The sequence below is a fragment of the Chamaea fasciata genome, unplaced genomic scaffold (genome assembly GCF_029207755.1).
Source record: "Chamaea fasciata isolate MVZ Bird 193981 ecotype frontalis unplaced genomic scaffold, bChaFas1.0.hap1 SCAF_555, whole genome shotgun sequence".
Lineage (NCBI taxonomy): Eukaryota > Metazoa > Chordata > Aves > Passeriformes > Sylviidae > Chamaea > Chamaea fasciata.
Window position 1 is genome coordinate 44,333 of NW_027094640.1, and position 23,497 is coordinate 67,829.

Consider the following 23,497-nt stretch of genomic DNA (forward strand, 5'->3'; position numbering starts at 1 on the left):
TGGGGGTTTTTTTTTTGGGGGGGTGGGGGGGGTAAAGCGTGAAGAAAACGCGGTTTTTTTTTTGGGGGGGGGGGCGGAAAAAACGCGAAGTTTTGGGGGGTGAAAAATGAAGATTTTTGTTTTGAGAGTGAAAAATGAGGATTTTGAGGGGAGAGACGTGAGAGGGGAAGATGGGCGGGGCTTAAAGGGAATCGGCCAATCAGAGAGAAAAGGCGTGGCCTCATGAGGGGAGAAAAATGTGGTGGGCGTGGTTTAGGAAAAATCAGCCAATCATTACAAAGAAGCGTGGCACCGCGAGGCGGGAAACAGCGTGAGGGCGGGGCTGAGCCGTCTTTGTGGGCGCGACTTAATATGAACGACCAATCAGAAACACGGGGCGTGGCCTGGTGAGGCATAGCTAGGCGGTGAGCGCGGCTTAGAAGGAATCAGCCAATCATAATAAACGGGCCTGGCCTCGTGAAAGGCGAGCGAAACGTAGGGCGTGGCTTGGGCTGTATCAACCAATCAGCAGCAAGGGGCGCGGCCTGGTGAGGGCGGGACCAAGGAGCGGCGCGGGGCAGAGCGCCCCCCTCCCCCCGCCGCCATCATCGAGGAGCCGGAGCGGCGGCGGCGGCGGCCGGAGGGGCCGGGCAAGGCGGCCATGACCTCAGCGTCCACTAAAGTCAGCGATTTGGGGCCATTTTGGGCGAGTTTTGGGCGATTTGGGGCGGTTTTTTTCGGGAATGGGGGGGTGTCGGTAAAGGGTGGGAGGCACTTCCGGTTCGGCGCCACTTCCGGTCCGGGTGGGTCCGTCACAACGAGGGCTCCGGGTGGGACTGGAGGCCTCACAGAACGTTCCCGGGGGAGCCGGACCAGTTCCCGGCTTACTGGTCCCAGTTTGGGTCCCAGGGGGGTTTTACTGGTCCCAGTTTGGGTCCCAGTTCAGTTCTGGGTTCCAGTTTGGGTCCCAGTTTCTCCCAGTTTGTCCGAGTTCCCCTCCCAGTATGACCCAGTCCCCCCCCCAGTCCATCCCAGTCCCCCCCAGTTTGTCCCAGTCCATCCCAGTTCCCTCCCAGTCCATCCCAGTTCCCCCAAATCTCCTTCCCTGTTCCTCCCAGTCCTCTCCCAGTTTATCTTAATCCCATCCCAGTCCCCCCAGTCCCCCCAGTCCCCCCAGTCCCCCCAGTCCCCCCACTCCCCCCAGTCCCCCCAGTCCCTCCCAGTCCCCCCAGTCCCTCCCAGTCCCCCCCAGTCCCTCCCAGTCCCCCCCAGTCCCTCCCAGTCCCCCCAGTCCCCCCATTCCCCCAGTCCCCCATTCCCCCCAGTCCCCCCAGTCCCTCCCAGTCCCCCCAGTCCCCCCATTCCCCCCAGTCCCCCCAGTCCCCCCATTTCCCCCCACTCCCCCCATTCCCCCCAGTCCCTCCCAGTCCATCCCAGTCCCTCCCCAGTCCATCCCAGTTTGGCGGTTCCAGGTCGGGGAGATTTTCTCGGCCGCCGGCGCCGCCTTCACGCGCCTGGGGGAGCTGACGATGCAGCTGCACCCCGGGACCGACAGCTCCCCCGCCGGGTGAGGGGCGTGCGGGGGCACCTGGGGGGTTTCGGAAAACCTGGGAATTCTGGGGAAATTTGGGACATTTGGGGGGAAAATTTGGGGAAGATTTGGGGAAGATTTGGGGGAAATTCAGGGAAAATTTGGGTTTATTTTTTAAGGGAGATTTTGGGGGTGGGGCGGGGATTTTTGGGGATCCTGGAGGGGCTTTGGGGGGATTCGGGGGTAATTTGGGAGGTTTGGGTAAATTTCGGGAAAATTTGGGAGGTTTTGGGGGAGAGCTGGGGGAAATTCGGGCGGGTTTGGGGAGGGTTGGGGGGATTTGGGGGAAATTCCGGGGAGGTTTCGGGAGGAATTTGGAGAAATTTTGGGGATTTTGGGGGGTCCTGAGGGAAAATTTGGGTGATTTTGGGGAGATTTGGGGAAATTTTGGGAAGATTTGGGAGATTTTGGGGATTCCTAAAAGGGGGCTGGGGAGGGGGAGGGGCCCTGGGGGTGATTTTCACCCCCCCCAAAAATCCCCTCGAGATCCCCCCGAATTCCGAGGTCCCCAAAATTCCCTCCAGGACCCCTAAAATCCCCCCAAATCCCCCAAAACTCCCCCAGGTCGCGCTGGACGGAGCCGGAGCTGTCGCTGCTCCGCGGCGCCGTGTCGCGATTCGGGGAGGACCTGAACCCCCTGAAACCCCCCAAAATCCCCCCAAACCCACTCAAACCTCTTCGAATCCCCCCAAATTCCCTCCAGGACCCCCAAAATCCCCGGAATTCCTCCCCAAAATTCCCGAGATCCTCCCAAAAACCCCCTGCGAGTCCCGCCGCGACCAGAGGCGGCGCTGTTGCGCCGCGCTTCGAACGTTCCCATTTAAATTCCCCCAAAATTCCCCAAAATTCCCCCAAACCCCTCAAAACCCCCCCAAATTCATTCCAGGACCCCTAAAATCCCCTAAAATCGCCCCAAAATTCCCGAGATCCTCCCAAAAACCCCCTGCAAGTCCCGCCGCAGCCAGAGGCGGCGCTGTTGCGCCGCGCTTCGAACGTTCCCATTTAAATTCCCCCAAAATTCCCCCAAAATCCCCCCAAACCCCCCCAAATTCCCTCCCAACCCCCCCCAAAGCGCTCCCCTCCCCCCCCAACGCTCCCGGGCTCCCCCAGGTCGCGCTGGACGGAGCCGGAGCTGGCGCTGCTCCGCGGCGCCGTGTCGCGATTCGGGGAGGACCTGAACCGCCTCAGCGCCCTCATCAAGGACCGCACGGTGTAAGGGGCGGGGGGGGGGGAGGGGAAAGAGTTTGGGGGGAGGGGGAGGACACCCCAAAAAACCCCTCCCCCCCCACCCCCCACCAACCCCTCGGCCGCGATCCCCCCGCAGGGCTCAGCTGAAGGCGGCGGCCAAGCGCAAAGCCTACGAGGACAGCGGCGTCCCCCTGCCCCCCGCCGCCCCCCCACCCCGGCGACTCCCCCAAGAAGGGGCCCCGGAAAGGCCCCCCCGGCGCCGGGGGAGGGGCGCCGGAGACCCCCGCGCCCCCCGGCAAGAAGATGAAGGTGGCGGGTGAGGGCTTTTGGCTCCTCCCCCTTTAGTTTGGGGGGTTTTTGGCTCCTCCCCCTTTAATTTGGGGGTTTTTGGCTCCTCCCCCTTTAATTTTGGGGGGTTTTTGGCTCCTCCCCCTTTAATTTGGGTGCTTTTGGCTCCTCCCCCTTTAATTTGGGCGCTTTTGGCTCCTCCCCCTTTAATTTGGGGAATTTTGGCTCCTCCCCCTTTAATTTGGGCGCTTTTGGCTCCTCCCCCTTTAATTTGGGGAATTTTGGCTCCTCCCCCTTTAATTTTGTGGGTTTTTGGCTCCTCCCCCTTTTATTTGGGGGGTTTTGGCTCCTCCCCCTTTAATTTTGGGAAATTTTGGCTCCTCCCCTTTAATTTTGGGGAATTTTGGCTCCTCCCCCTTTAATTTGGGGGGTTTTGGGTCCTCCCCCTTTAATTTTGGGGGTTTTGGCTCCTCCCCTTTAATTTGGGTGCTTTTGGCTCCTCCCCCTTTAATTTGGGTGCTTTTGGCTCCTCCCCCTTTAATTTTGGGGGTTTTTGCTCCTCCCCCTTTAATTTCAGGATTTTTGTGTTCTTTTCCTTTTAATTCCGGGGTCCCCTAATTAATTCCAGGATCCCCTAATTAATTCTGGTGTTCTCTAATTAATTCTGGTGTCCCCTAATTAATTCCGGGGTCCCCTAATTAATTCCGGGTGTCCCCTAATTAATTCCGGCGTCCCCTAATTAATTCCGGCGTCCCCCCAGAGCCCCCCCCGAGCGACTCCGACCCCGCCGGCGACCTGGTGGACGTGGAAGGATTTGGGGACCCCCCCCCCAAGAAGCTGAACTTCGACCAGGGTACGACCCCTCCCCCCCCCCCCAAAAAACCCCAAAAAATTTTGGGAGGGGTGGGGGGAGGGGTGGGGGAGGGGAGGGGTGGGGGTGGACTCCCCCCCCCCCAAAAAAAACTTTGGGGACCCCTCCCCCTATTTGTAACCCCCCTCCCCCCTTTTTTCCAGCAGCCTGAAGTCGGACGCCCCTCCCCCCCCTCCCCCCAAAAAAACCCCAAATTTGGAGCCCCGCCCCTCCCCTCCCCCCCCCCAAATTTGGCCTCGCCCCCTTTGAACCCCCCAATAAAGTTTTGGGGTTCGGCCCCGCTGTGCTCGTCTCGTGTGTTTCTGGGGGGGGCTCCCGCCGCCTTTTGGGGGTCCCCTTCCCCCCTTCCCCTCCCCCAAAATTTGGGGTTTTCCTATTTTTGGGGGTTTTTTTCCCATTTTTGGGGGTTTTCTCCCATTTTGGGGGTCCCGTCCCCCCAAAATTTGGGGTTTTCCCCCCTTTTTTGGGGTTTTTTTCCCCCCCATTTTGGGGTTTTTCCCCCAGTTTGGGGTTTTTCCCCCCTTTTCTTGGGGTTTTTCCCCCAGTTTTTGGGGTTTTTCCCCGTTTTTGGATTTCCCCCCATTTTTGGGTTTTTTTTTTCCCCCAGTTTTGGGGTTTTTTTCCCCATTTTTTGGAGTTTTTCCCCCCCATTTTTTAGGGTTTTCCCCCCAGTTTTTGGAATTTTCTCCCGTTTTAGGGTTTTCCCCATTTTTTAGGGTTTTTCCCCCATTTTTTGGGGTCTCCGACCCGGGGGGGGGGGGGGTATTGGGGGCGTGCCTCCCTCCGGGGGCGTGCCCCCCTTTCCTGGGCGGAGCCCCGCATGCAAATCCCACTCCGCCGTGGGCGTGGCCTCTTCCTGGGCGTGTCCCCGCCCTGTGGGCGGAGCCCCCTCGCGGCGCTCCTTCCCCCTCCCATAGTGGGCGTGTCCTTCCTGTGGGCGTGTCCCCGCCCCTCCCCTTTCTCTTCCGCTCCGGGGACGCCGCGACCCCTCCGCGCGCCCCTCCCCCCGCCACCCCCGCCCCTCCCCCCCGCCCCCCCAAATTATTTTTTGGGGGGAGGGGCCGCCCCCCCGCCCCTCCCCCATGCAGGTCTCCATCGCCTGCACCGAGCAGAGCCTGAGGGGCCCCGGCCCGGGGGGGGGAGGGGCGGCCCCCGGGGGGGGTGGGGGAGGGGGGAGGGCTGGGGGAGGGGCGGCCCCCGGCCCGGGGGGGAGGGGAGCCCCGCAGAAATCGGGGGGCAAAGGAGGGGGAGGGGGAGGGGGTGGGGGAGGGGCGGCGGCGCCGAGACGGGACCAGCCCGGAGCGACCCCCGGGCCCGGCATGAAGTACCGGTATGGGGGAGGGGCGCCGGGGGGAGGGGAGGGGGCGGGGCCCTTTGGGGGTGGGGGTGGGGGGGGTCCCCGGGTTTGATTTTGGGGGTCCCCGGGTTGAACTGGGGCGGGGGGAGGGGGGGCGGGTCCGGTGTGGGGGGTCCCCGAGTCCCTTTTCCGGGGTCCCCGGGCTGATTTGGGGGGTCCCGATTCTCCTGGGGGGGGGGGATGGTCTCATTTTGGGGGGGGGGGGCGGTTCCTTTTCCGGGGTCCCCGGGCTGATTTGGGGGTCCCAGGGTCAATTTTGGGGGTCCCCGGGCTGATTTGGGGGTCCCAGGGTCAATTTTGGGGGTCCCCGGGCTGATTTGGGGTCCCCGGGTCAATTTTGGGGGTCCCCGGGCTGATTTGGGGTCCCCGGGTCAATTTTGGGGGTCCCCGGGCTGATTTGGGGGTCCCAGGGTCGATTTCGGGGTCCCCGGGCTGATTTCGGGGTCCCCGGGTCAATTTTGGGGGTCCCCGGGCTGATTTGGGGGTCCCAAGGTCGATTTCGGGGTCCCCGGGCTGATTTCGGGGTCCCCGGGTTAATTTTGGGTTCCCTGGGTCGATTTCGGGGGTCCCTGGGCTCATTTCGGGGGTCCCCGGGTCCATTTTGGGGTCCCCGGGTCGATTTCGTGGTCCCTGGGCTCATTTCGGGGGTCCCCGGGTTAATTTTGGGGTCCCTGAGCTGATTTCGAGGTCCTCGGGTCGATTTTGGGGTCCCCGGGCTGATTTCGGGGCTCCCGGGTTCATTTTGGGGTCCCAGGGTCGATTTGGGGGTCCCCGGGTCAATTTTGGGGGTCCCCGGGCTCATTTCGGGGTCCCCGGGTTCATTTTGGGGTCCCCGTGTCGATTTGGGGGTCCCTGGTCCCAGCTCGGGGCTCGGCTCTCCCGTGGCGTTGTTCCTGGGCTCCCGGCTGCCTTTGGGTTTGTTTCGGGGGGTCCCCTCCCCCCGGGGGGGGTCCCCGCTCTGGGGGTCCCTTTTGGGGTGACCCCTCCCCCCCCCGCCCCCTCTGTGCCCCCCCAGGACCCTCGGGCGCTCCGGGCTGCGCGTGTCCTGCCTGGGGCTGGGTGAGGGGGATTTGGGGGGATTTGGGGGATTTGGGGGATTTGGGGGGATTTGGGGGATTTCGGGGATTTGGGGATTTGGGGGATTTGGGGGGGATTTGGGGGATTTGGGGGATTTGGGGGGATTTGGGGGAATTTTGGGAGGATTTGGGGGATTTGGGGGGGTTGGGAGAGATTTGGGGAGATTTTTTTTTGAAATTTGGGGGAATTTTGGGAAGATTTTGGGGATTTTGGGGGGATTTGGGGGATTTGGGGGAATTTGGGGGATTTGGGGGGATTTTAGGGAATTTGGAAGAGATTTGGGAAGGTTTGGGGGGAGTTTAGGGGATCTGGGAGGATTTTGGGGAGCTCAGGAGGATTTGGGGGGGATGGGCAGGAATTTGGGGGCATTTTAGGGGATTTGGGGGAGATTTTGGGGGGAATTTTGGGGGATTTGGGAGAGGTTTGGGGGGATTTTAGGAAGAATTTGGGGGAATTTTTGGGGAATTGGTGGAAATTTGGGGGGATTTGGCGGGGATTTGGGAAATTTTGGGGGGATTTTTGGGAGAATTTGGGTGGATTTGGGGGGATTTTGGGGTTCCCTGAGCGGTTTTTCGGGCCGGATTTCGGGTTTTTTTGGGGTCATCCCCGAATTTCCCTCTCCAGGTGCCCGCGGGACCTTCGGGGCCGGGACCTCCGAGGAGGTGAGCCTCACCCCCCCTCCCAAATTTTGGGCTCCTCTCCCCGAATTTTGGGCTCCCCACCCCATTTTTGGGATTTCTCTCATTTTTGCTGTTTTATCCCTTTTTTTGTTGGTTTTTTTTTTTTCCCCACTTTTTTTTTTTGGCGTTTTTCCCCCATTTGTGGGACTCTTTTTTTTTGGGGGAGGGGTGTGTCCCCCTGACTCCCCCTCCCCAAATTTTGGGGAATTTTGGGGTTTCCCAGGAGGCCGAGCAGGTGCTGAGCGCCGCCTACGAGTTGGGGGTGACGCTCTTTGATGCCGCCGAGGCCTCGGCCAGGTACCCCAAAAAATCCTCCCCGGACCCCAAAAAACCCTCCCCGGACCCCAAAAAACCCTCCCCGGACCCCAAAAAATCCTCCCCGGACCCCAAAAAACCCTCCCCGGACCCCAAAAAACCCTCCCCGGACCCCAAAAAACCCTCCCCAGACCCCAAATCTCCCCCAAAAAACCCAAAATTCCCCCCAAAACCTTAAAACTCCCAAATTTTCCCCCAAAAACCCAAATTTCCTCCCCCAAAAACCCCAAATTTCCTCCGAAAAATCCCAAAATTCCCAAATTCCCCGCGAAAAACCCCAAATTCCCCAAAAAAACCCCCAAAATTCCCCAAATCCCCCAAATTCCCCCCCAAATTCCCCCCCAAAACCCCCAATTTTTCCCCAAATCCCCAAATTTCCTCCCCAAAATCCCCCAAATCCCCAAAATTTCCCCCAAATCCCCAAATTTCCCCCTGCAAAAACCTCAAAATTTCCCCCAAATTCCCCCCCAAAAACCCCAAACCCCCAAAATTTCCCCCCCAAAAATCCCAAATTGCCCCAAATCCCCCAAAGCTGCCCCCAAAATCCCGCAGGGTGGAGAAGATGCTCGGGAGGATCCTGAGGAGCAAAGGATGGAGGTGGGGGAGGGGAATTCCTGGGGGAGGGGGAGGGTTTTTGGGGTCCCCGAGGGGGAATTTGGGGGAATTTTGGCGGATTTTGGGGTCCTCGCAGGGGGGAGGGGCGGAGTTTGGGATCCCTGTGGGATTTTGGGGATCCTGGGATGAATTATGGGGGGGGAGGGGCGTCCCGGGCTGATTTTTGGGATGATTTTGGCGGATTTGGGGGTCGCCGCCCCGCCCCCATCCCCGCCCCTCCCCCCCCAGACGCTCCAGTTACGTCATCACCACGCGCGTCCACTGGGGGGCGCCGTAAGTACCCACAATGCACCGCGGGAGTTGGGGGGTGGGGTTTGTGGGAATTCTGGAACTTTTTGGGGTGGATTTTGGGGTGGATTTCGGTGAATTTGGGGTCCAAATCTTCGGGGGGGGTTGGGTGAATTTTGGGTTTTTTTGGGGCAGAATTTCAGTTTTTTGGGTGAAATTTCCGTTTTTGGGGTGAAATTTCAGTGTTTTGGGGTGAATTTTGGGGCGAAATTTCAGTTTTTTGGGGTGAATTTTGGGATTTTGGGGTGGAATTTTAGGTTTTTGGGGTGAATTTTGGGTTTTGAGGCAGAATTTCAGTTTTTTGGGGTGAATTTTAAAATTTTTGGGCGGAATTTCAGTTTTTTGGGGTGAATTTTGAGATTTTTGAGCGGAATTTCAGTTTTTTTGGGTCAACTTTGGGGTTTTGGGGCAGAATTTCAGATTTTTTAGGGTGAACTTTGGGGTTTGGGGTGAATTTCAGGTTTTTGGGGTGAATTTTTGGGTAAATTTGGGCTTTTTTTACCCCCCAGACCCGACCGGGGCCTCTCCAGGAAGCACCTGCTGGAAGGTGAGGGGGGGCGTGGCCTTGTGGGCGTGGTCAAGCAGGACGTGGAGCCTGTTGGGGTGTAAATGGCCACACCCACTGAATGGGGGCGTGATCTAGCAGTGACCACGCCTACCCAGATTTAGTGTGGCCGTGATAGAAAGCAGGCCACGCCCTCTGGGAGGCTCATGGGGGTGGTTTAACCTTGGCCACGCCCCCTCGGGGTGTAATCGCGGATGATGTGGGCGTGGCCTAACTGACCACGCCCCCTTAGGTCTCCGGGGGTCCCTGCGCCGCCTCCAGCTCGATTATGTCGATGTCGTCTTCGCCGGGCCCCGCCCTGGCCCCGCCCACAATGAGGGTGAGACCGTGCCCCTTTCATCAGGCCACGCCCACTCTGCTCAGACCACGCCCCACCCCAACCAGGCCGCGCCCATTGCCCTTAAAGCCACTCCCTCTTCTGCAGCAAGCCCATATTTGGCCACATCCCCCTTTCCTGGCCACGCCCACAATGATGTCATCTCCATCCAGCCATATGCATAATTGGCCACACTCCTTTTCGCACGCCCATTTTTGGGCCACGCCCCCTCGGGCCACGCCCCCTGACGCGTCTCCTCCCCCAGGGCTGGACCCGACCCTGCGGCTGCTGCGGCTGGAAGGTACCAAGGGGAAAACGGGGGGGACAGGGACCCCGAATTGTCCGAAAATCCCCCGAAAACCGCCTCGAGCCACCCGGAACCGCCCGAAATCCATCCCAAAACACCCGAAATCCATCCCCAAACCCCCAAATCCATCCAAAACACCCGAAATCCATCCCAAAACACCCGAAATCCATCCAAAACACCTGAAATCCATGCCAAAATCCCCAAAATCCATCCAAAACACCCGAAATCCATCCCAAAATCCCAAAATACCCCAAAACCACCAGAAATCCATCCAAAATCCATCCGAAGTCCCCCAAAACCCCCGAAATCCATCCCAAATCCCCCGAAATCCATCCCAAATCCCCCAAATCCATCCCAAAACCCCCGAAATCCATCCCAAATCCCCCAGAATCCCCCGCACCCCCCCGCGGCCCCCGCAGTTAACGTGGTCCCTCCCCCCCCGTTTCTGGCAGAGTTGGTTCGCGCCATGAGTGACGTCATCGAGCAGGGCCTGGCGCTGTACTGGGGCACGGCCGGGGGCGCCCCCGGTGACGTCATGGTGGGCGGGGACAGCGCGGGTCACGTGGGGGGATATGGGGGCGTGGGATGACGTCGTGGAGGGCGGGGACACGGGGATGGGCTGCCTGGTGACGTCATGGGGGGACACATGGGGTGGTGATGTCATGGTGGGCGGGGACACCGGGCAGTGACGTCACGGGGGCGGGGACATTGCAGGGGGACACCGGTGACGTCATGGGGGGACATTCGGGGGTTGATGGGGGGACACGGGGACATTGGGGGGGGTCACACAGGGGTCACACGGGGGAGGGGACATGGGGTGACAGAGGTCACACAGGGGTCACACAGGGGTCACAGGGGTCACACAGGGGCCACACAGGTGACACACAGGTGACCCCGCTGTCCCCGCCCCAGGACACGGTGGGGTCACAGGGGTCACACAGGGGTCACACAGGTGACACACAGGTGACCCCCCTGTCCCCGCCCCAGGACACGGCGGGGTCACAGGGGTCACACAGGGGTCACACAGGTGACACACAGGTGACCCCGCTGTCCCCGCCCCAGGACACAGTGGGGTCACAGGGGTCACACAGGTGACACACAGGTGACCCCGCTGTCCCCACCCCAGGACACAGTGGGGTCACAGGGGTCACACAGGTGACACACAGGTGACCCCGCTGTCCCCGCCCCAGGACACAGTGGGGTCACAGGGGTCACACAGGTGACACACAGGTGACCCCGCTGTCCCCACCCCAGGACACGGTGGGGTCACAGGGGTCACACAGGTGACACACAGGTGACCCCGCTGTCCCCACCCCAGGACACGGTGGGGTCACAGGGGTCACACAGGGGTCACACAGGTGACACACAGGTGACCCCGCTGTCCCCGCCCCAGGACACGGTGGGGTCACAGGGGTCACACAGGTGACACACAGGTGACCCCGCTGTCCCCACCCCAGGACACAGTGGGGTCACAGGGGTCACACAGGTGACACACAGGTGACCCCGCTGTCCCCGCCCCAGGACACAGTGGGGTCACAGGGGTCACACAGGTGACACACAGGTGACCCCGCTGTCCCCACCCCAGGACACAGTGGGGTCACAGGGGTCACACAGGTGACACACAGGTGACCCCGCTGTCCCCGCCCCAGGACACAGTGGGGTCACAGGGGTCACACAGGTGACACACAGGTGACCCCGCTGTCCCCACCCCAGGACACGGTGGGGTCACAGGGGTCACACAGGTGACACACAGGTGACCCCGCTGTCCCCACCCCAGGACACGGTGGGGTCACAGGGGTCACACAGGGGTCACACAGGTGACACACAGGTGACCCCGCTGTCCCCGCCCCAGGACACGGTGGGGTCACAGGGGTCACACAGGTGACACACAGGTGACCCCGCTGTCCCCACCCCAGGACACAGTGGGGTCACAGGGGTCACACAGGTGACACACAGGTGACCCCGCTGTCCCCGCCCCAGGACACAGTGGGGTCACAGGGGTCACACAGGTGACACACAGGTGACCCCGCTGTCCCCACCCCAGGACACAGTGGGGTCACAGGGGTCACACAGGTGACACACAGGTGACCCCGCTGTCCCCGCCCCAGGACACAGTGGGGTCACAGGGGTCACACAGGTGACACACAGGTGACCCCGCTGTCCCCACCCCAGGACACAGTGGGGTCACAGGGGTCACACAGGTGACACACAGGTGACCCCGCTGTCCCCGCCCCAGGACACAGTGGGGTCACAGGGGTCACACAGGTGACACACAGGTGACCCCGCTGTCCCCGCCCCAGGACACAGTGGGGTCACAGGGGTCACACAGGTGACACACAGGTGACCCCGCTGTCCCCACCCCAGGACACGGTGGGGTCACAGGGGTCACACAGGTGACACACAGGTGACCCCGCTGTCCCCACCCCAGGACACGGTGGGGTCACAGGGGTCACACAGGGGTCACACAGGTGACACACAGGTGACCCCGCTGTCCCCGCCCCAGGACACGGTGGGGTCACAGGGGTCACACAGGGGTCACACAGGTGACACACAGGTGACCCCGCTGTCCCCGCCCCAGGACACGGTGGGGTCACAGGGGTCACACAGGGGTCACACAGGTGACACACAGGTGACCCCGCTGTCCCCGCCCCAGGACACCTTCGCCGTGGCCCGCCAGCTGAACCTGGTGGCCCCCGTGTGTCAGTGGGCGGAGCTTCCGCCGGAGCCACGCCTCTTCCGCCACCTTGGTAGGAGCGGGGGCAATGGGGGGCGTGGTCAGGCTAGGGTAAAAAGGAGGCGGGACCACAGGGAGGGGTGTGACCAGGGTGTATCCAATGAGAATGGGCAGGGGCCAAAGGGGGCGTGACCAGAGTGTGTTCAACAAAAGGGGCGGGGCCCAAGGGGGCAGGGCCCAAAGGTGTGTCTAATTGGGGTGGGGACACAGGAAGGGCGTGGCCTAAAAAGGGGTGGAGCCAAATGCTTGGGGGCTGGCCGAATGGAGGCGTGGCCAGATGAAGGGGGCAGGGCTAAAGAAGTGTGACCAAGTGGGGGTCAGTGGGCGGGGCTATGAGGAGTTGCGAAGGGGGCGTGGCTTACGACTGGGGCGTGGCTAAGGTGGGGTGGGGGTGATTGGGAGGGTCCCAGGTGACCCCGCCCCGCTGTCCCCAGGCCTGGGCGCTGTCACCTGGTCCCCGCTGGCCCCCGGGCCCCCCCCGGATGAGGAGACCCCCGGGAACGCCCCGGCCAAGGTAACCCGGGGTCACCGCGGGGGAGGGGAGGGGGGGCCCCAAAGTGTCCCCCCGATGTCCCCAGTACGGCACCGTCCCCAAACGCCCAGGTGGCCCAAATGTCCCCCAGGGTGTCCCCAAATGTCCCCAGTGTCCCCAATGTCCCCAGTGTCCCCAATGTCCCCAATGTCCCCCAATGTCCCCAGTGTCCCCAGTGTCCCCAATGTCCCCAATGTCCCCAGTGTCCCCAATGTCCCCAGTGTCCCCAGTGTCCCCAGTGTCCCCAGTGTCCCCAATGTCCCCAATGTCCCCAGTGTCCCCAATGTCCCCAGTGTCCCCCAGTGTCCCCAATGTCCCCAGTGTCCCCAGTGTCCCCAGTGTCCCCAGTGTCCCCAATGTCCCCAGTGTCCCAGTGTCCCCAATGTCCCCAATGTCCCCAGTGTCCCAGTGTCCCCAGTGTCCCCAATGTCCCCAATGTCCCCAGTGTCCCCAATGTCCCCAATGTCCCCAGTGTCCCCAGTGTCCCCAGTGTCCCCAGTGTCCCAGTGTCCCCAGTGTCCCCAATGTCCCCAGTGTCCCAGTGTCCCCAGTGTCCCCAATGTCCCCAGTGTCCCCAGTGTCCCCCAATGTCCCCAATGTCCCCAGTGTCCCCAGTGTCCCCAATGTCCCCAGTGTCCCCAGTGTCCCCAGTGTCCCCAGTGTCCCCAGTGTCCCCAATGTCCCCAGTGTCCCCAGTGTCCCCCAATGTCCCCAATGTCCCCAGTGTCCCCAGTGTCCCCAATGTCCCCAGTGTCCCCAGTGTCCCCAGTGTCCCCAGTGTCCCCAGTGTCCCCAGTGTCCCCACTGTCCCCAGTGTCCCCAGTGTCCCCAATGTCCCCAGTGTCCCCAGTGTCCCCAGTGTCCCCAGTGTCCCAGTGTCCCTGTCCTGTGTCCCCAGGGCCGGCCCCGCTGTCCGGTGGCTCTGGGGGAGCTGCAGCCGCTGGCCCAGAAGTTGGGGTGCTCCGAGGGACAGCTGGGCATCGGTGAGGGGACCCTGGGGACACCTGTGGGGACGTCGAGGGGCGGGGGGCCGGGACACCGGGGGTGGGTGACACTCAGGTGACACCCAGGTGACACCCAGGTGACACTGTCCCTGTCCCCAGCGTGGTCCCCGCGGCTCGAGGGCGTTGGGGTGACACAGCGGTGACATTGATGGGGTGGGGGGCACACAGGTGACACAGGTGACATTGGGGTGACACGGGTGACACTGATGGGGGTGGGGGGGCACTCAGGTGACATTGGGGTGACACAGCGGTGACATTGATGGACTGGGGGGCACACAGGGGTGACATTGATGGGGGTGGGGGCACACAGGTGACATTGGGGTGACACAGGGGTGACATTGATGGGGTGGGGGGCACACAGGTGACATTGGGGTGACACAGGGGTGACATTGATGGGGGTGGGGGCACACAGGTGACATTGGGGTGACACAGGGGTGACATTGATGGGGGTGGGGGCACACAGGTGACATTGGGGTGACACAGGGGTGACATTGATGGGGGTGGGGGCACACAGGTGACATTGGGGTGACACAGGGGTGACATTGATGGGGGTGGGGGCACGCGGGTGACATTGGGGTGACACAGGGGTGACATTGATGGGGGTGGGGGCACACAGGTGACATTGGGGTGACACAGCGGTGACATTCATGGGGGTGGGGGGGACACAGGTGACATTGGGGTGACACAGCGGTGACATTCATGGGGGTGGGGGGGACACAGGTGACATTGGGGTGACACAGGGGTGACATTGATGGGGTGGGGGGCACTCAGGTGACATTGGGGTGACACAGGGGTGACATTGATGGGGTGGGGGGCACTCAGGTGACATTGGGGTGACACAGGGGTGACATTGATGGGGTGGGGGGGACACAGGTGACATTGGGGTGACACAGCGGTGACACTGATGGGGGTGGGGGCACACAGGTGACATTGGGGTGACACAGGGGTGACATTGATGGGGTGGGGGGCACTCAGGTGACATTGGGGTGACACAGGGGTGACATTGATGGGGTGGGGGGGCACTCAGGTGACATTGGGGTGACACAGGGGTGACATTGATGGGGTGGGGGGCACTCAGGTGACATTGGGGTGACACAGGGGTGACATTGATGGGGTGGGGGGCACACAGGTGACATTGGGGTGACACAGGGGTGACATTGATGGGGTGGGGGCACACAGGTGACATTGGGGTGACACAGGGGTGACATTGATGGGGTGGGGGCACGCGGGTGACACAGGTGACACTCAGGTGACGCACGTGTCCCTGTCCCCAGCGTGGTCCCTGCGGCTGGAGGGCGTCAGCTCCGTCCTGGTGGGGGCCGACACCCCCCGGGGGCTTCGGGAGCAAATCCAGGCCCTGCAGGTGGGGAGGGGCGGTGGGGGCGAGATTTGGGGGAAACTGGGATTGGAATTCGATCTGGGGGGTCCTGGGAGGGAATTTGGGGGCTCTGGGGGCTCCTGGGAGGGGATTTGGGGGATTTGGGGGGTCCTGGGAGGGAATTTGGGGGCTCTGGGGGCTCCTGGAGGGAATTTGGGGCATTTCGGGGGGAACCAATCGGCCCCAACCCCGCGATTTTTTTTTTTTCCCGGAGTTCTGCTCGTTTTCCGTCACGTTTCGGGGGAAGTTTCGCCACCTTCGGGGTGTTTTTGGAGTGAATTCCCGCAGATTTCGGGCGAATCCCCGCGGGGGCCGGTTTTGGGTTGAATTCCCCCAGTTTTGACCATTTTTTCCCCAATTTTTCCCCGTTTTTCCCTCCCCAGGTGCTGCCCCGCCTGGGCCCCGCGGCGCTGCGCGAGCTCCAGCCCCTGCTGGGGGGCGGGGCCCCGCCCTGACCCCGCCCCCTCCGCCGCATCCCATTGGCTGCTCCCGCATGGCCCCGCCCCTTTTCCCGCGCGCCTCGGCTCCGCCCCCCCTTTGCTAACGGAGCCTTTTGAGTGACAGCAATAACCCCGCCCCCTAAAACGGGGCGGGGCCAATCAAAGCACAAAGTCCCGCCCCCCTCATAACGCCCTGACCAATCGCAGCGCTTCCAGCGGGGGGGGTGGTTCCTGCCAGGCCACGCCCCCCGCCCCTCCGCCCCCCCCCCCCGCCGTGGGGGGAGGGGAATAAAGTGGCTTTTTCCACGTGGGGGAGGGGCCCGACCTCGTTTTTGGGGGCGGGGCCCCAGCGCTCCCAGTTTGTCCCAGTTCCCCCCCGTGCCCCTCCCACCTAAAGGGGCGTGGCCAGGGCTGTCAGTCAAAGCTCGTTCATTGCCCCGCCTTTGGGGGGGTGGTACCGGGGGTGGGGGAGGGGCGGCCTCGGGGTCACTGAGGGGTCAGTGGGGTCCATGGAAGGATCCAGAGAGTCCCGAGGAGATCCCGGGGGTCCCATGGGGTCAGTGAGGGGTCAGTGGGGTCACTGAGGGGTCAGTGGGGTCAATGGGGGGTCAGTGAGCTCCATGAATCTCCAGAGGGTCCCGGCGTGATCCCGGTGATCCCGGCGGTCCCGTTTCGGGTCCCCCTCAGGAGCAGCAGTAGAGCTCGACGTCGTTGAGGCCGGTGTCGTCCACGCCGCGCCGCGGCAGCTCCAGGCGGGTGCGGAGGCCGCAGACCCCGGCGCCGGGCGGGCAGGGCAGGCTCCAGTTGCCCCAGGCGCCCCGGGGAGCCCCGCGGCCCTCGAGCACCGAGCCCCCCGAGCAGATGGCGGCCAGCCCGTTGGCCGCCGTGTCGTCCCACGGCCCCCGCGGCGCCTCCACGCGCAGCCGGAACGACACCAGGCGCTGCCCGGCGGGACACGACTCCGGCCGGCCCCAGGAACCGCGGCTGCGGGGACGCGGGGGGGGTCAGGGAGGCCAAAAAGGGGGAAAAACACCCAAAATACACCCGGGGAGGGGAAAAACACCCAAAATACACCTGGGGAAGGCCAGAAACACCCAAAATACACCTGGGGACAAGAAAAACACCCAAAATACACCTGGGGACGGGAAAAACACCCAAAATACACCCGGGGAGGGGAAAAACACCCAAAATACACCCGGGGAACCCAAAAACACCCAAAATACACCTGGGGACAAGAAAAACACCCAAAATACACCTGGGGACGGGAAAAACACCCAAAATACACCCAGAGAACCCAAAAACGCCCAAAATACACCCAGGGAGGGGAAAAACACCCAAAATACACCCAGGGAACCCAAAACCACCCAAAATACACCCGGGGAGGGGGAAAACACCCAAAACACACCCAGGGAACCCAAAACCACCCAAAATACACCCGGGGAGGGGGAAAACACCCAAAACACACCTGGGGAACTCAAAACCACCCAAAATACACCCGGGGACAGGAAAAACACCCAAAATCCACCCCAGGCCGTGGTTGGGTCACGGTGGCCGTGGGTGGGTGACAATAGCCACGGTTGGGTCACGGTGGCCATTTCTGGGTTTCGGTGGCCACAGCGTCACCTGGGTGGCCACAAGCCGCCCCGCCGCGCCCCGCCGCGGTCACTCACGGCCCCTCGCTGGATGTGACCTCTCCCGCCTTGTCACAGAGCAGCCGCACCGCGTTCAGCCCCGTGTCGTCCCCGAAAAACCCCCGGGGGGGCTCCACCTGCGGCGCCCCAAAGCCGTCACCGCCCCCGCCACCCCCGCGGTGTCCCCCCCGGATCCTCCCGTGTCCCCACGGTCCCACCCCCCCCCGGGCCCCGTCAGGTGTCCCCGTGTCCCCCAAAACCCGCCCCACCCCCCGCCGTGGCCCTGATGTCCCCTCAGCCCCCCCACCGACCCCCCCGTGTCCCCCATTTGTCCCCTCCTTGTCCCCCGTGTCCCCCATTTGCCCCCCTCCCATTTGTCCCCTCCCGTGTCCCTTCCATGTTCCCGTGTCCCTCCTTTGTCCCCCCACGTTCCCCATTTGTCCCCCATCCCTTTGTCCCCTCCTGTCCCCCCCCCCGTCCCCCCCTGTCCCCGGTGTCCCCCCCGGTCCCCACCTTGAGCTGGAAGCCGCTGGCGAAGGACCTCCCGGGGCAGAACTCGGGGTCCCCCCCAGTGTCCCCACTGTCCCCCGTTCTCCACCGACAGGGTGACCGTGGGGGGTGGCCCCGTCCCAGCCCCGCGCCGGCGGGGCCACCAGGGCCACCAGGGCCACCAGGGCCACCAGCGGGGCCACCAGGGCCAGTCCGGGCCGCGGGGACAGCGCCATGGCTGAGCCAGGCCGGAGCCACCGCGGGGTTTATCAACGCCCGGGGGCAGCGACCGCGGGGACACGGCGGGGACACGGGGGGGGGGACACGGGGGGGGACGGGGGGGACACGGGGGGGGACGGGGGTGGGACGGGGGGGGGGCGGGGAGGACTGGGGGAACTGGGAGGGAACTGGGGGGCACTGGGAGGGACTGGGGGGGCCTGGGGGGGACTGGGGGACTGGGGGGACTGGGGGGACTGGGGGGGACTGGGGGGACTGGGGGGACTGGGGGGACTGGGAGGGACTGGGAGGGACTGGGAGGGACTGGGAGGGACTGGGGGGGATTGGGGGGGACTGGGGGGGACTAGGAGGGACTGGGGGGGACTGGGGGGGGACTGGGGGGGACTGGGGGGGTCTGGGGGGGACTGGGGGGACTGGGGGGACTGGGATGGGACTGGGAGGGACTGGGGGGACTGGGGGGGACTGGGAGGGACTGGGGGGTCTGGGGGGGACTGGGGGGACTGGGGGGGACTGGGGGGACTGGGAGGGACTGGGGGGGACTGGGGGGACTGGGAGGGACTGGGGGGACTGGGAGGGACTGGGGGGACTGGGAGGGACTGGGGGGACTGGGAGGGAACTGGGGGGGACTGGGGGGGGACTGGGGGGGGGACTGGGGGGGACTGGGGGGACTGGAAGGGACTGGGGGGGACTGGGGGAACTGGGAGGGACTGGGGGGACTGGGGGGGACTGGGGGGACTGGGAGGGACTGGTTTGGACTCTCCCATCCCCCCCCGTTTCTCCCCCGTTGGTTCCGCCGCCCCGCCTCGGCCACGCCCCCTTTTTGTCACGTGGGCCCGTGTTTGCGCCCCACCCGCCACGTGACCCTGCCCCCGGTGACGTCAGTCACATGACGTCAGTCACATGAGCGGCCGCAGCACCGCCCGGATCCTTCCGCGCCTCCGCCCGGGGCCCGCCCGGGTTCTTCCGGGTCCGCTCCCCGTTCGCGGGACCCGCCGGGGTCACCGGGACTGGGAGAACTGGGGAGCTTTGGGAGTTCTCCGGCAGGAACTGGGATGGACTGGGAGAAGCCTGCTGAGCCTTCGGAAGGCACCGGGCCGAACCGGGCCGAACCGGGGGCAGGCACCGGCCGTTCCCTCGGCACGGAGCCGCGGTCGGTATGGGCGAGGCCCGGCCGCCGTTCGCGCAGCGCCGCTCCGTTGCCGTTACCGGGAGCCCCCTCCGCCATTTGCGCTGCGCCATCGTTACCGTCAATAAAGTCCCCTTACGCCGTTTGCGCAGCGCGGTGTCGTTACCATCACCGGAGCCCGTTACGCCATTGGCGCAGCGCCGCTCCATTGCCGTTACCCGGATCCCCTTACGCCGTTGGCGTACCGCCGCCCCGGTGCGCGTTAACGCGGGCTCCTTACGCCGTTGGCGTACCGCCGCCCCGGTTCCGTTAACGCGGGCTCCTTACGCCGTTTGCGCAGCGCCGGCCCGGTTCCGTTAACGCCGGCTCCTTACGCCGTTAGCGTACCGCCGCCCCGGTGCCGTTAACGCGGGGCTCCTTACGCCATTGGCGTACCGCCGCCCCGGTTCCGTTAACGCGGGCTCCTTACGCCGTTTGCGCAGCGCCGCCCCGGTACCGGATCCCCTTACGCCGTTGGCGTACCGCCGCCCCGGTACCGTTAACGCGGGCTCCTTACGCCATTGGCGTACCGCCGCCCCGGTACCGTTAACGCGGGCTCCTTACGCCATTGGCGTACCGCCGCCCCGGTACCGTTAACGCGGGCTCCTTACGCCGTTTGCGCAGCGCCGCCCCGGTACCGGATCCCCTTCGGCCGCCGGCGCGGCGCAGGCGCGGCGGGCGGGCCCGTATCCCTGCGCGCTGCCGCAGCCCCGGCCCCGGCCCCGGTCCCGGTCCCGGTCCCGGTCCCGGCCATGAAGTTCCTGTACAAGGAGGAGCACCCGTTCGAGAAACGGCGCTGCGAGGGCGAGAAGATCCGGAAGAAGTACCCCGGACCGAGTCCCGGTGAGCGCCGGGATCCGCCCCGGGATCCCGAAATTCATCCCGGGACCCTCCCGGAAAGGTCCGGAACGACCGAGGGACCCCCGGGATCCCTGAAAATCCCCGCCGGGATCCCAAAAATCCCCCCCCGGGATCCCCAAAATCGCCCCCGGGATCCCCGAAATCGCCCCCGGGATCCCCGAAATCGTCCCCGGGATCCCCGAAATCCCCCTCGGGATCCCCAAAAATCCCCCCCGGGATCCCCAAAATCGCCCCCGGGATCCCCGAAATCGCCCCCGGGATCCCCGAAATCGCCCCCGGGATCCCAAAAATCCCCCTCGGGATCCCCCAAAATCCCCCCGAGATCCCTCAAAATCACCCCCGGGATCCCCAAAATCCTCCCCGGGATCCCCAAAATCCCCCTCGGGATCCCCGAAATCGCCCCCGGGATCCCCGAAATCGCCCCCGGGATCCCCAAAATCCTCCCCGGGATCCCCGAAATCGCCCCCGGGATCCCCAAAATCCATCTCGGGATCCCCGAAATCCCCCCCCGGGACCCTCAGAAACAACCCCAAATTCCCGAATTTTGGGATTTTCGGGGGGTTTTCCTTCCCCTCCTCAATTCCGGCGGCGTTTTCCTCGTTTTTTGTGGTTCGTTTTTGTCTAAAATTCGGGTGGTTTTGCCTTAAATTTAAAGGGATTTTTTTTTCCTCAGAGTTCAGGGGGCTTTGCCTCTAAAATCGAGGGAGATTTTTCCTTAAAATTCAGGAATTTTTTTTTTTTGTCTTAAATTCAAGGGATTTCAACCCAAAATTCAGGGGAATTTCTGCCTGAAAAATTCGGGGTTTTTTTTACCCAAAATTCAGGATGTTTTTTTTTACCCAAATTCAAAGGATTTTCCCCCCCAAAATCCAAGATTTTTTCCTCAAAAATCAGGTTTGTTTTTTTTTTCCCCCAAAACCCAGGAGCTTGTTTTTTTTTTTTTTTTCCCTGAATTTAAGGATTTTTTTTCCCCTCAATAAAGGAAACTTTCCCTTCCCAAATTCCCATTTTTTCCCCCCAAATTTGACGGATTTTCCCGTTTTTTCCCCCCAAATTCGAGGTGATCGTGGAGAAGGCGCCCAAGGCCCGAATTGGGGACCTGGACAAGAAGAAATACCTGGTGCCCTCCGACCTCACAGGTGAATTTCGGGGCCGTTTGGGGAATTCGGGGGAAATTTGGGGGGGTGGGAGGATTTTTGGGGTGGGTTTTTTCTCATTTTTGGGGGTTTTTTGGGTGGAATTTGGGGAGTTTTGGGGCTGGATTTTGGGGGAATTTTGAGGGGTTTTTTTTCCTGATTTTTGGGGGGAATTTTTGGGTGGAATTTTAGGAATTTGGGGGAAGTTTTTGGGGGGGTTTTTTGGTGGAATTGGGGAGGGTTTGGAGGTGGGATTTGGGGGCGATTTGGGGCTTCGAGGTTTCTTTGCGCGGCAATTTTTCGATTCTCGGCGTTTTCTGGGGCGGGTTTTTGTTTTTTTGAGTTTTTGGTTTTTTTGGGTTTTTAGGCTTTTCTGGGGGGCGATTTTTGGACTCTTTGGGGGCAATTTTTTCGATTTTTGGGATTTTCTGCGGCAAGTTTTTTGTGTTTCTGGGGCGATTTTTCGGGTTTTCTGGGGCGATTTTTTTGATTTTTGGGGTTTTCCGGGGCGATTTTTTTGATTTTTGGGGTTTTCTGGGGCGATTTTTTCGATTTTTGGGGTTTTCTGGGGCGATTTTTTTTGATTTTTGGGGTTTTCTGGGGCGATTTTTTCGATTTTTGGGGTTTTCTGGGGCGATTTTTTTGATTTTTGGGGTTTTCTGGGGCGATTTTTTCGATTTTTGGGGTTTTCTGGGGCGATTTTTTTGGGTTTTGGGGTTTTCCGGGGCGATTTTTTTGGTTTTTGGGGCCGTTTTTCGTGATTTTGGGGCGTTTTCTTCGCAGTGGGGCAGTTCTATTTCCTGATCAGGAAGCGGATCCACCTGCGGGCCGAGGACGCTTTGTTCTTCTTCGTCAACAACGTCATCCCCCCCACCAGTGCCACCATGGGCCAGCTCTACCAGGTCCCCAAACCCCAAAACTGCCCCAAAACCAGCCCAAAACCACGCCACGGGCAGCCGGGAAAAAACTGGGATTGACAGGGGAAAAATGAAATGATCCCGGGAAAAATTGGGATGAGTCAGGGGAAAAAAAACCTGAATTATCTGGGGGAAAAAATGGGATTATCCAGGAAAAAACTGGGGGGAAAAAATTGGGATTATCCAGGAAAAAACTGGGGGGAAAAAATTGGCATTATCCAGGAAAAAACTGGGGGGAAAAAATTGGGATTATCCAGGAAAAAACTGGGGGGAAAAAAATTGGGATTATCCAGGAAAATAGTCAAGAGGGAAAAATGTTGTGGAAAGGGTTAAAAAGCGGTGGGGGGGGGGGGAAAAGGTTTTAAAAGGGTTTTTCTTGGGGGGGGTGAGGAAATTTGGAGGGGTCTAGGATAATCTCGAAAATTTGGGATGGAAAGGGGAAATTTGGGATGGGAAAAGGGGGAATTTGGGATGGAAAAAAGGGGGGAATTTGGGATGGGAAAAGGGGGGAATTTGGGATGGGAAAAAGGGGAAATTCGGGATGGAAAAAAGGGGAAATTCGGGATGGAAAAAGGGGGAAATTCGGGATGGAAAAAAGGGGGAATTTGGGATGGGAAAAGGGGAAATTTGGGATGGAAAAAGGGGGAAATTCGGGATGGCAAAAAGGGGAAATTCGGGATGGAAAAAGGGGAAATTCGGGATGGAAAAAGGGGAAATTTGGGATGGGAAAAAGGGGAAATTCGGGTTGAAAAAAGGGGAAATTTGGGATGGAAAAAGGGGGAATTTGGGATGGGAAAAAGGGGGAATTTGGGATGGAAAAAAGGGGAAATTCGGGATGGAAAAAGGGGGAATTTGGGATGGAAAAAAGGGGAAAATTTGGGATGGAGAAAGGGGGAATTTTACGCTGAAACTCCGGGTTTTGGACTGGGAAGTTCCCCGTTTTTCCCGCCGGAATTCCCGGTTTTTAACGCTAAAATTCCCGCTGTTTTGCCCCTCAGGAGCACCACGAGGAGGATTTCTTCCTTTACATCGCCTACAGCGACGAGAGCGTCTACGGGGCCTGAGCCCGTCCCGGGCCCGCCCGGCCCTGCCCGCGCCCGGCTTTCCGCTCCCTGCCCGGATTTTTTTCCCCGTTCCCGGTTTTCTTTGGGTTGATTTCGGGTTTTTTCCCCTTTTTTCCCCTTTTTCCCCTTTTTTTCCCTCCCCTCCAATAAAAGCGACGGAGCCGCCTCAGGGCCCCGACCGGAAGTGGGCGTGGTCTGACCCGCGCGGCGCGCAGGGGGCGTGGTCTGCATAATAAGCGCACCGTATCTGATTGCGGGCGTGGCTTGCATAATGAGCGTCTCGCGCATGCGCACTGGCCAAAGCCAGCCCCGTTTTGCAATAATGAGCGCGTTGGGGCGCCAAATTTGGGGGGTGAGGGGGGCGTGGCTTGAATAATAAAGCCTTTGCGCTCGCGGGCGAAGCAATGTGAGGGCAAAGAGGGGGCGTGGTTTGCATAATGAGCCCGGCGCGCAATCGCAGGGTGCCGCAATA

General features: G+C 61.7%; 4 protein-coding genes across 6 annotated transcripts; 3 read left to right on the top strand and 1 right to left on the bottom strand.

The window, feature by feature from the left end:
- The first annotated feature begins 167 nt into the window (after positions 1-167).
- CUNH17orf49 (chromosome unknown C17orf49 homolog) lies at positions 168-4,194 on the top strand. The gene is given in 7 exon segments (XM_066208960.1): positions 168-661; positions 1,452-1,546; positions 2,681-2,782; positions 2,895-2,952; positions 2,954-3,074; positions 3,807-3,899; positions 4,061-4,194. Coding segments are annotated over 7 exon segments (498 nt in total). The 5' UTR covers positions 168-640; the 3' UTR covers positions 4,069-4,194.
- Positions 4,195-5,143: 949 nt separating this feature from the next.
- LOC136305652 (voltage-gated potassium channel subunit beta-3-like) lies at positions 5,144-15,830 on the top strand. 3 transcript variants are annotated; one of them, XM_066208956.1, is made up of 15 exons: positions 5,145-5,247; positions 6,290-6,333; positions 6,976-7,013; positions 7,255-7,328; positions 7,899-7,943; positions 8,190-8,234; positions 8,759-8,796; positions 9,047-9,133; positions 9,396-9,431; positions 9,890-9,975; positions 12,091-12,184; positions 12,606-12,685; positions 13,602-13,686; positions 14,982-15,070; positions 15,469-15,830. In XM_066208956.1, the coding sequence occupies exons 1-15, from the start codon at positions 5,237-5,239 to the stop codon at positions 15,538-15,540; spliced, it is 924 nt and encodes a 307-aa protein (XP_066065053.1). In that variant the 5' UTR covers positions 5,145-5,236; the 3' UTR covers positions 15,541-15,830. The 3 variants fall into 3 exon arrangements, with proteins under 3 accessions (XP_066065054.1, XP_066065053.1, XP_066065055.1); XM_066208957.1 differs by lacking the exon at positions 8,190-8,234 and having other exon boundaries at positions 5,144-5,247; XM_066208958.1 differs by lacking the exon at positions 6,290-6,333 and having other exon boundaries at positions 5,179-5,247.
- Positions 15,831-15,937: 107 nt separating this feature from the next.
- Positions 15,938-17,959, bottom strand: LOC136305653 (vitelline membrane outer layer protein 1 homolog). Its single transcript, XM_066208959.1, is given in 5 exon segments — positions 15,938-16,509; positions 17,196-17,293; positions 17,670-17,723; positions 17,725-17,781; positions 17,783-17,959. Coding segments are annotated over 5 exon segments (609 nt in total). The 5' UTR covers positions 17,882-17,959; the 3' UTR covers positions 15,938-16,208.
- Positions 17,960-19,704: 1,745 nt separating this feature from the next.
- GABARAP (GABA type A receptor-associated protein) lies at positions 19,705-23,209 on the top strand. The gene is given in 5 exon segments (XM_066208962.1): positions 19,705-19,874; positions 19,876-19,890; positions 20,969-21,047; positions 21,828-21,946; positions 22,960-23,209. Coding segments are annotated over 5 exon segments (354 nt in total). The 5' UTR covers positions 19,705-19,799; the 3' UTR covers positions 23,026-23,209.
- Positions 23,210-23,497: the final 288 nt, after the last annotated feature.

Bases quoted from the DNA above. Each gene is read 5' to 3' on its own strand.
- LOC136305652 (XM_066208956.1), top strand. The intron at 8,235-8,758 runs GTAAGTACCCAC...TTTACCCCCCAG, and splicing joins CGCGTCCACTGGGGGGCGCC to ACCCGACCGGGGCCTCTCCA. The intron at 15,071-15,468 runs GTGGGGAGGGGC...TTCCCTCCCCAG, and splicing joins AGCAAATCCAGGCCCTGCAG to GTGCTGCCCCGCCTGGGCCC.